At 41.0% G+C, this 11,944-nt stretch overlaps 1 protein-coding gene across 1 annotated transcript in view; it reads left to right on the forward strand.

Annotated features, from left to right (window-relative positions):
* The first annotated feature begins 2,768 nt into the window (after positions 1-2,768).
* abhd17c (abhydrolase domain containing 17C, depalmitoylase) overlaps positions 2,769-11,944 on the forward strand; it is a 27,730-nt gene continuing 18,554 nt past the window's right edge. Inside the window, exon 1 of the mRNA XM_044030470.1 lies at positions 2,769-3,670. Coding sequence (XP_043886405.1) covers positions 3,186-3,670 — 485 coding nt within the window. The 5' untranslated portion in view covers positions 2,769-3,185. The remainder of the gene's footprint in view (positions 3,671-11,944) is intronic.

Consider the following 11,944-nt stretch of genomic DNA (forward strand, 5'->3'; position numbering starts at 1 on the left):
AGAGAGACAAACAAACCTGTGTCCGGTCGACCTTGTCCCTAAATCTGCATGATTTCACACTGTGTGAGGAAACCGGACAAAAACCCAGTGTGTGTGTGTGTGTGTGTCACATTTAACACCTTCCCTCAGACTCTTTAACAAAGTGGTCGACAATTTGAAAACAAATAGTTTCCCACATTCTTTCCTGACATGACACGCACTCTGATCTGATTATTATCCTCTGACATTCTGCCAAGAGACGGAGACACTGAGACAGAGACAGAGAGGACGTCTTCATTCTGCATCCTCACTCTGCTGCTGCTGCTGCAGGAAAAAAGAAATGTTTCAGCTCACGTTTGAATAACAACAGTGTGTGTGTGTGTGTGTGTGGATATAACTCAATTCTGTCTTTGTGAGGACATTTTGTCTTGTCCTCACGTCTTTAAAGGATCTTTTTGAGGCGTAAGACTTAGTTTCAGGGTTTAAGTTAAGGGTCAGGCACTGAGGAAGTCGTCATGATTAAGGGTAATGGGTTTTTAGGGTAAGGGTTTTGGACATGAATCACGTCTTTGAGTGTCCTCATGGAGACCAAAACCTGGTCCTAATGAGGCAGAACCTAGGCAGCCTCGGCACCGGCGCCATTGAAACCAGCAAATGAATATCATATTATTTATAAACTGCGCTCACTCTCCTGAACGATCTCCCGCCTCGACTTTGGTGCAGGGACAGTGAGTCATTTACGTCTTCTTGATGAGTCGTTCCGTTTCGTCCGTCAACAAACACAAAAACAACAATATGAGGACGGTGAGGACAGATGAAGCTGCTCGTCTTCGTCAGGACGTCTTGTGTTGTTGTTGTTGTTGATGATGATGACGATGAAACACTGTGACTGCAGTGAATATGAGCCTCTGAGAGCCGAGGTGTCGTTTATGAGAAGCAGCTTTCATCGCAGCGTCAGGTTAACTCGGCTTTTATCTTATTATGATAATACACGAGCAATAAAAGCCTGTTTACTCTCACACGGGGGGAGAGAGGAGGGGGGAGAGAGGAGGGGGGGCAGCTGAGAGACGACACTGTTACACACACTGCTAATGATGAGCACTGTGATGTAAACAACAACAAAAACAACAACACAGGCTCCATAATGAGCCAAGGAATCGCAAGAAATTAAACTTTCCTTCTTTGTGTCGTTGTGTCGACACATAAGGCTTTCTCCAGCCACTTACCCTGACACTTAAGGGATAGTTAAGGTGTTTTTTGTGTAATGGCAGCGGTGGAAAGAGTTCTGAAATGTGAAAGTTGCTTTTTTACGGGTTGTTTTTCTTGTGTCGCGCTAAAAGGACAAAAGAACACAACTCTCACCTGAATTGTTTTTAATTCAGTCAACATGGGTCAAAGGTCACAGGTGCTTTAACGTTCTCACACACTGGCCTATGTTCCTCTGGGAACTTAAGAAGAAAGCAGAACTTCCTCTTCAAGATCGTTTTTTCTTTTTAGGCAAAGAAAAATACGAACATTTTCCCAGAAATCAGTTTTTCTCCGCGTTTACTTCACAGCCGTTATTCATCCATAAGTAACATTTAACATCATGTAAATTCACTGTCTCACTGCTGACACCAGACATTTTGACTGGAGGAGCAGGGGATCAAACTGCCGACCCTCAGGTGAGACGTCATCACAGTAACGGCTGTGAATTTGTCCTCACGAGCACAGGAAGACACACACACACACACACACACACTGTTACCAACAGGAGGTAATTTGGGTTTTGAGTGTTCCCCCCCGGGTCACTTCAGTGTGAGCAGGAGGAGCCAGAATCATTCACTCTAATGAAATGTCTGTCGTCGGCAGGTGAAGGATTTTTTTATATTATCTTCATAAATGATTGTGTGTCTGTGACGGAGGCGGGAACGTGTTTGTGCAGACGCGTTTTTATTTCAGCCTCTGGTGAAAATTCTACTGCACAACAAACATCAGACAGACGGCGTTCGTCCCAGACTCAACACGTTAGACCAGCTCGCAATAATGGATCTCTGCCTCCGGGCTGCAGCAGACGCAGCTGTCCTGTCCCCACGCGACTGTTAGAGAGTGTGTTTATGTCTTTGTGAGGACATTTTGTCTGGGCCACACAACTTTAAAGAGCTTTTTCAGGGTCAAGCTCTGGTTTTAGGGTGAGAATTGGGTTTAAAGGTTAAAGGTTCACAAATCTCACCTGCATTGTTTTTAATTAAGGGCAAAACAAAATATGTAAACACAATGTATCAGTCAACATGGGTCAAAGGTCACAAATGCTTGAACTTTCTCACTCACTCAGAGACCTCAATTCGTGTCCATTTGTCTTCATCACTCACTGCCAAAGTTTCTGGTGTTTGATTTAATTTTTAATGAAATGAAATACTAATGTATTTTTATTTTATTGTCTTAAAAATAATGTAAGTATGTTATTATTATTTTTAAATCTATTTTTATTTCTAAAATCTTGTTAAAACAGCCATTTTAAAAGTTATTTTTTAGGGTTAGAAACGCTTTTATAGCGTTGCCTTTGTTCCTACCGGGTATCGCCGTTGGGGGCGCTACTGAGCCGTTCTGCGCCACTTTTATGTATTCCGCTTATTTTATAAAACATTTCGCCATTTCTGATTTGAGAACCAATTTATTAACTCCAGGAGTTCCAACGTGACTTTACATCACCGTGTGTGTGTGTGTGTGTGTGTGGAAGTGCTCGGGAACCTATTAATAAATGAATGAATGAATGAATGAATGAATAAATGTCCTGGGGAAAAAACAAACAAACAAAAACAAGGATATCCGGTGAAACCGGAAATCCGACTCGCTTCCATGGAGGAGTAATGGCTGTGTACTGCTACAAATCCTGGCGTGCGGCAAATGTCATGTGTGAAAACAGTCTGAATTCCGTCGCTGACACGAGTCTCTTTAATGTTTAGCGCTGTGAATTAACGTGAAATGACGTGTTTTCATCTCGTGTTGAATCTCTTATCCTCAGCCTGACGTCAGTTTTCTTTTTCTGCTGTTAGCCACTTGTTAGCCTGTTAGCTGCTAAGCCGAGACGACGAGCCACCTGTCAGCCGGCGCTGCTCGCTCTGAAGGCGGTTCATGGCAGAGGAATAGGAGCTGAAGCCAACGGTGATTGTGTTTTGAGAGGGTTTTTTTTCCTGAAGCGATTACACCGGGATTCCGGCGTCTAAATGCCCGAGCAAGGCCCCAGGATGAACGGGTTTTCTATCGGTGAGCTGTGCTGGCTCTTCTGTTGTCCGCCCTGTCCCAGCCGCATCGCGGCTAAGCTAGCTTTCCTCCCGCCGGAGCCCACATACTCTGTGCACAGCGACGCTAACGGCGTCACCAGCTTGCATTTAACCGAGCGGGCGGACTGGCAATACTCACAGCGGGAGCTCGACGCCGTGGAGGTGTTCACCACCCGGAGCACCCGCGGTAACCGGATAGGCTGCATGTTCGTGCGCTGCGCCCCCAACAGCCGCTACACGCTGCTGTTCTCCCACGGCAACGCCGTGGACCTGGGGCAGATGTGCAGCTTCTACATCGGCCTCGGCTCCAGGATCAACTGCAACGTCTTCTCCTACGATTACTCAGGCTACGGAGTGAGCACCGGGAAACCGTCCGAGAAGAACCTGTACGCGGACATCGAAGCGGCCTGGCAGGTCCTGAGGAACAAGTGAGTACCCAATCGATGTGCACGATATTAGAACAGACGATATGCGATATTGTGATGCTAATGTGTGTTTGTTTTGGCCAGTGTTAGGCTCACTGTATATATGAGGATGAGTGGTGGGTCAAAATATCAATATCTTTGTCCTTCATGTGCAATACAAGAATCAATCCATGTCAGGGCATTAAAAGGAAACAGTCCCTGCCAGTTTCACTCACCAAAACTGGCTGAAGAAGAGTGAGTGTACGGGGGGATAATGGTGGAGAATCTGTTTCCTTTGACCTATATCGCGATGTATCACTATATGATTGTCTTGCAGTATTGATCATCACATAATTGTTGTGTTGTGATATTATGGGTATCGTGGACCTCGTATTGTGCATTGCATCGTCAGCTGCCCTGTGATTCCCACCCCTAATAAGGACCCACTTTTAAAAGAGGTCAAACTATCGTGACCCTATTCACAATATGTTTTATAGATGTTATTTAAAACACACATCAATGTGGACTAAAAGGTTAGGGAAATTCCGCAAAAAAAATCTCCCTACGACCCATCTGTGGGTCCTGACCTAGTCTTTGGGCATCACTGGTTCATGCGGACACAGAAAAAATAAAATATGTTATTTCAATTTCAACAGTTTGGTGTTTTGGGCCCAACTATTTATTTAAAAAGAGAAAGAATCAACATTTATTGCAAGGGATGAGCAAATATGGATCTGATACTGGCCAAAATCGCTGAATAGAATATTGGGTACATACAATTGAATATGATCTGTAAACCCTAAACATTACATAAATGCTGGACGTGTATCTAAACACTTTTTTTTCAGGTGAACCAATGTATATGTTGTATATGTATTTAGTGTCTCTTAATGTTGTTCATTGATTTAGGTCTAAATCCTGACAGTGAATTGTGTTTAGTTTATGTTGCATAGCTGACCAAACACTATTAAATGTTTCCAATGGCAGGCGCACCCTGCTCTTTCGTCACTGGATTGCTCTTTCAAGGTTCAAGGTATCTTTATTTTATCATCCCTGAGTGGCAATCTGATTTAAAGTCAGCAGTCGCACGTAATTATCAAGAAGTGCAACATATCAGATGAATATAAAAAATAAAATAAACACTGAGTCACATTTAAGAGTCACATTTAAGGTTGATACTGACCTCATCCTCTTCTGGCCAAACCCCGCCCTCGTGTAACATAAAAACGGGCTTGATGTGAGTGTGAGTCTCTGTTTGCCCTGTGTTGGATTGGCAACCTGTCCAGGATGTACCCTGCCTATGTCAGCTGGGATTGGTTCCTACTCCCTATGACACCCTCGCACTCATTGCACACAGAACTGCAATGACTGACGACTAAAGGCACACATGATGTGTCATCTCTACATTATAGAGATAACCACGCCCCCTGTGGTGCTCCCTCACCCTTCTGTCTACACCCCTGTCACGCACAGCTCCCTGCCCACTTCCTGGCATTTTTTATTTTATTTTTATTGTTTTAAATCAGGCGTTGGGTGGAGTTAGCCTCAGATCAGGAAGTTTAGTTACACTTTAACTAAACACATGCCGCCTGTTTTATAGAGACATTTACCATGATAAACACACCAGTAACAGCAAGTCTGTTAAGTAGACTGTCTGATGTGAGTATCGGTAGATATTTGAGGTTGTCATTTCGGTATTGTATAAATATTTAGATCGCTTATGTTCGTATCTTTTCTGAATCATCATTTTATTTATACATCACTTAGAAAACACAAGTTCCTTGACGTACAACTCATGAGAAGGATAATTGTTCGGGGGCGTTGGCAGTGAGGTTTCATGACGTTGAGGATGAAGGATGTTTACGGTGGTGTCGCAAAATGATGTACTCCGAAACTTTACGCAGAGCTTCTTGACCCCTACAGTTCACTGTCGAGATTTGGTCCCAGATCAATAAACGACAATACGAGATATAAACCATAAGCAATGCCTGTGTTGTGTTGTATTACTGAATCCCTCTCAAAGTTATGTAGACTGAATGAAAGCGAGCTGACGGTGTAATTTCCCTGCGTCACTTTGCTGTCGTATTAAAACAAGAGCAAAAGGTGGATCGCGAGGCAGAACCATAGATTTCCCATTGAATACATGCCTCAGATTAACGTCCCACAAGACAGAAAGTCAAAAAGTAAATGAAAGGAAAGCATTAGTGTCTCGTCCCACCTACCTTTTTAAAATGAAAAATGTAATTGCTGCCCAACCCTTTGTAGAGTGAGCTGCCCAGGCATTCAGTTTAACAGTGCTGATCGTTAGACTGTCCTTAGGGGAGCTAAGCACCTCGGGTTTGTTTACTCAATATCTCTTTAATTACATTTATGGAAAATCATTCAGACTGTGGCCTTAAACTGCAGCTTGATAATGGAAGTTCTGTTACTCAGCCTTCAGGGCAGAAAAGATAAATTATTTAAAGATAAAAGATTTTTTGGTGTGCTCTCAAAAGTCAGTTGACTTGACATTTGACTCGATTATTGCTTAATGAGTTTGTTTTTACTCTCAAAAATGATGTCTCAAGACGGCAGGCTTTTTTAAAGTGATGGTTTAAGTTTTGTTTGAAGTGGTGGGCGTGTGAGGTACTGAGTGACACTTTGTCAGCGCCGACTTCACCGCGCACGCAGTTGTTGCCATGAACTAGCCTGAAACACGGAGACACGTCTGCCAGCGGAAATGCAAGAAAAACAACAACTTTGAGCCGACTCGCCTCATAAAACCTACGTCTGCTTAAATATATAACATCTAAAGAATGTGTTTGCTGCATTATCAATGGCCTTTTCCAACAGGAAACTTAAGTTTGTAAAAGTCTCACTTTCCAGCACCAAAGTCACAGTGATGGAGGCAGCAATGGGTCAACAACTCCTGTGGGCGGTGATATAAAATCACAGATTTTCTCTATGGACTTCGGTGTGGGAGAGTGAGAGGTTTAGATGTAGTGAGCAGTGTTTTGCCTAGGTTTACAGCTTGTATGTATAGTTAGTTAGATAGTTAGTGCTGGGTGGTATGACCAAAATATAACGGTGATATAATTTAATAACCCTAATATAATGCTAGGGGAAAAACTGGTAACACAAACCATTGTGAGCAAAAAACAGCAAAAGCCTTTTGTTTCGTGGCGAAAATAATTTTTTCTGGTGCCTCAGTCAGTACCTTGCACAACCACACTTCAAAAAAAAAACCTGAACTTTAAAGAAACTTTCCACTTCCAAATTTCCAACAGTTCTTCCAAGTCCCATTTTGAAACTCAACTGAGATTCATTATTGTAACAAAAACAAAATAAGGAAGTGTGTCCTGAAAGTGGATGAAGAGGGTCACTGCTTTGTCGGCTCTTCCAATGAGCCGGTTTTTATGAGCATGATTTCCTTTCATTACGCTCGCACTCGACTCATCACATTAGTACGAATGGTTGCGGTCGGCGGTTGAAACGCAGCCCAGAGTCGAGTTCCAGTGCTTTTTATTAAAAGATTATAGAAACAAAAACGAAGCACGTGAGCTCTGGGTTTATTCCGTCAGTGCCGCACGATGTGGACATGGTTGGCAGAACTATCGGTGTGAGCCAAGTGGATGATGTGCGAATTTACCTCATGGTCTCAGTAAAGATTACAACACTTAAAACCAAGAGATTAGTTTGAATTTATGGAAGTATTAGTTTTGTGTCTGTTTCTTAGAAATGGAATAAAATCACAAAGGAGCGGTGTTGTACGTGACGTTACGGTGTGAGTTTAGTCATCACTGCGCTTGATGAGCTTATGATTTGCAGTTTAACAGTCAAAAGTAATAAAAGGTACAATTAGTTCTCGATTATGTTTTTTCTTTTTTAGATCCACGAAGTTCAAACAAAGTTTGCATGTTATGTGATTTCGGGCCGCAGCTAATGATCATTTGTATGATTGATGAATGTGTCCATTATTTTCTTAATTATGTTTTGTGGTATAAAATGTTGATCTGTGTTTCTCAAACCTCAAAATGATGATCATTTTGTGGACCATAAAACGTCACAAAAAATGTGTTCTTCATTTTCACAGCTAAACAACAAAACATCGCATTCTAAATGTATCTTAGGCCAGAACTCACTCTGCTTGACCATTTAGGAACTGCTTAAGATGGTCTGATGAGCTTCTGTGCTGTATATTTTGAACTCAAACAGGATTTTAAGGTTCGAGTTTGATCAAGCAGATATCAGGATTTTTCATATCAAGTGACGACTTTAAACCGTTAGTCTGATATACTCACAAAACTTATCAAAAGTTGATTTTTCAACAGCAAATTAAAACAAACATTCTCACGAAGGATTGAATGCATAAAGAAGTAAAACAAATATCCATTTTGTTGTCTCGTTGTCTGCTGTCGTGATTTTAGCCGAGTCGTGTTGTGGGCTGTTCATTTCTTCATTATGGGAGAAGAATATTTGTCGCACAGTTATATTATACAGTTATGATATTGGTCATTTTATCAGACTAGAAAAGTGGTATTGTGCCCTCCCTCGTATGTACTATTTCAATTATATATTCTTGTATCTTATTCATCCTGTAATTTGTTGTCACTTTGTCTGTTCCAGTTTGCCATCTTAACGTACATGTTTCATGTCCATGTAACACCATTAAAGGTGTTCTGCATGGTTCTGCAGAGTGAGTATGATGAGGCTCAGCCGTTCTTATTGGCTAATAGAAACAGGCTTTATGGATGGAACCTCATTCCATGGTCCATGTGGTTTTTTTTGTGTGTTTTTTTAATATAGCAGTATTGATTTGTCATTATATAGTTAATATTGTAAAACCTGAGACGATAAATAAATCTACTTTGGTCATAAAGCACTCCTGCTCTTTGACTATTTGCTGCAGTGCTCCAATATGTTAAAAGATTTATTACTGAATGTGGAACAAAAAAGCCTTTAAAGAAAGGAAATTCATCACTTTCCAAAGAAATAAAAGTAATAGCTAGTTAGACCTGAGTAAATGATGACTTGCTGGCTTCTGTGTAGTTTTGAGAGGAACCTCACGGTGATTATGTGGCCTTCTTGGTTTTTATTCGCATTCAAAATACATATCTTAATGATTTATCTTTAAATTTGTATTTAATTTAATACACTGAATAAAGATATGGTTGTGGATAAAGTTTCATGTACAATTTTAAATGGTTTTCTTGGTATTAAGTCTTTCATTTTGACAAGAGACGTACAATAATTGGCGATTAATTGATTATAAGGAGTTTTTTGTGCTCCACGTAACAAAGACATCATAAAAACTGAATAATTCTGGTTTGAGGTCAAAACAAGACATTTGAGAGCATTGTCATTTTGAGGATTGGGGAACACAGATGAACATTTTTCAACATTTTCCAACATTTATGGACCAAGGAACTGTCTATTAATTGAGAAAATAGTCGAGATATTCAATGATTATAATGCTAATTGTTAGTCGGAGCCCTATAAATTATTCTAGCTGCCTTTTTGTTTAAATGCATTCACTTACCAAATGTTTAGTGGGTGCAGTAATATCATATTCATCTCATATCATATTATACTCGTGCTCTTCATCCACTCCAAATCACTGCAGAGGAAATTCCCTCACTGCGACTGCCCTCGTCATGTAGCCTTTGAGCTAGTTACCTTTTTACCCGAAACAACAATGAACTCCCAGTGAACAACCTGCAAGAAGAAAATGTTACACCACCTCCACATGTGCAAATGTTCTGCCCCACACGAGAGGGTTTTCAAATCTGACCACAGATGCAACCAATAGATTCCCAATGTTTCGATCGTGAGAAAGCACAAACTCGATGGCACTTCACGGTGAATCACACAATTTCAGGGAGGAGATTCCCGGGATTTGGGATCTTGCATAAACTCGATTTAATGTGAATTCAGAATATATAAACGGACATGGGGGGGGTGGACTCTTGGTGTCGCCAGTTAGAAGCTGTTGTGTATGCGCAATGTTTTGTGCTGAGAAAAAGTAGTGGTAGAAAACGCAAAGTACGCAACATCTGTTTCCACTTTCATTGGCTCACACCCTCAATCGTTGTTCAGTAGTAAATATAAAGCATAATAATTAATATTTATGATTTGCAACTTGGATGACGTTAAAATCACATCTGTTAATCCCTCACACTACAGGATAATTTGGCAGCCTGGACAAAGTGCTCTCCAGAATGATGGAATATTGTTCTTAATCTTCTGAAATTCATTTGTAAAAAAAAAAAGCTTCGACTTCCAAACAGACTTTTAAAAAGTCTAGTTTTGTAGGAGGTAATTAAATTAAAGCAAAAAACTTGAACTTTTCAGAGTGGTACATTGAACTGTAAATAAGAACCAAAATAATTTGCGTTCTTTAAAAGCAGCTCACAGAGCATCATTGATTGACTGTTGTGCTTAGCTTACTCCTCTTTGCCTCCTCTTTTGTGATTAATGACGAGCTGCTGGCTGCGTTTTATTAATGACTGTATTTTCAGGCGGCATTGTTTAAAATCAATGTTCACACTGAGCTTCCTAGCTCAGAATATGGGAGGTTTTTTAATCCTTAACAGTTTTTGCCCATGGCAATGCACCTGAACGCCTCAGGCATCATGTGACATGTGGACCTCCGTCTGTTTACTCACCCTCATCAGAAGTGACTCTGGTGTCCTCAAATCATGTCATACAACCCCCTCTGGGCTTCGCGATCCAGCTGCAAGTAGCATAATGTGTAAGAGAATATTTTAACTGCATGTGTGGCTGTTTTTAATTGGAAGCACACGTCAATCACTGAACATTTCAGAGGGACTGGTCCACCACAAATGGTTCGTTTAACACCAGTACTGAGAAATAATCAACGGGCGCCACTTTCTTATTGGTAGGAGCCAAAGTATCAATACGTGTTGAGACAAATGGCTACAGGATGTTTTTGTTTTTCTTTTTTTTAATACACTAATCTGTGCTAATACATTGATTTATTAGCTTTTGCCACATTTTTCACATTGATTGTCAATTGATTGATGTCTTTTTGACATTTCTTTTATAACCCCAAGGCCCGTGCAAACAGGTTTTAACAAAAGTTCTGTATCATATTGGCTTTTTTATCCACACTCTGAGGGCGTGTTTTGGGAAAATGGGTCCTACAACGCAATCATAGCTGTCACCGTCTTCTTCTTGTCTTATGTTTGACATTTAAGCATTTAGTAGACCCTACATTTGTTCTCGTGGGCAGGCATCGAGTCAGTTTGTATTTGAATACAACGCAGGGGAAGCCAGATTGGATCCCACGTGGTCACAGGAGACACATCCAGGACGTGTTTTAATTCCGGATGTGAACGGTTGCCCTTGGCCTGATCACCGAGGAAGGATGTTAATAGCGGGTCTGCCTGGGGTTTAATTAACGAGTCCTGTCTCGGCTCCAGAATGTTGTTATTGTTGAGACGGAGCTCCGAAAAACAAAAATAAGTTTCAGGATGACGGAAACATTTTTGCCTGTTAAATCGTTTTGTCTGCTTTGGCCGAGGGATTATTCCACAAAACACACGTGATGTATGGCCCTGATCACCTGCCACCGCTGTCTATTTCACCGGCACAGAAATGATTCATTATCTCTGGATTCAGCCGTTCAATAACCCTCACAGAGACTTATGTAAGCTTAAAAAAAAAAACCCTCTTACACTCCCTCTTCTGTTCGGAGACTCTTCTCTGTTGGCTTTGACTTCAAGGTTGTTGTGCCAGTCCTGATGTTTCCATGGAAGTAGTACAGAGTATGTTTGAACGGGCCATTTCATCCTGGCTCCGAGTTTGCATGTGGAAACATTTCTCTCTTTTCTTTTTTTTCGCTCCCTCTCTATCTTTACTTCTTTTGGATTACTACGTCTATTGACAGTCTGAAGTTTTTCTGACATGCTTTTTCAAAAACAGTTAGCCACAATCAAGTTGAAATCCTCCATTAACTGGGAGGAGCGTCGTAGATTCACTGATTAATTATCCCAGAGAAAAGTCGGGAGCAAAGCAGGTCACAATGTCGTCCGATCAGAAAAGTTTTCCTTGGATGTTTAAATGGCTTCCAAGCTTCTATTCTCCTCTCAAAATTAGTGGCGTTGCTTCTTATTTAAAGTTAAAGCCCTGTTAAAGCTTAACACATGCACAGTTGGCCTTCCTTTCCAGAAACGGGGGCCAAGTGACTGTAGTGTCATTCAGCTATGCAGCCATTACATAAGTACGTATTTATCATCAATATGAATTATCTGGTATTTCAATAAATAAAGAACAGATGGGACGAACATGACTGTGTGG

This window comes from Solea senegalensis, linkage group LG7 (assembly GCF_019176455.1).
Source record: "Solea senegalensis isolate Sse05_10M linkage group LG7, IFAPA_SoseM_1, whole genome shotgun sequence".
Lineage (NCBI taxonomy): Eukaryota > Metazoa > Chordata > Actinopteri > Pleuronectiformes > Soleidae > Solea > Solea senegalensis.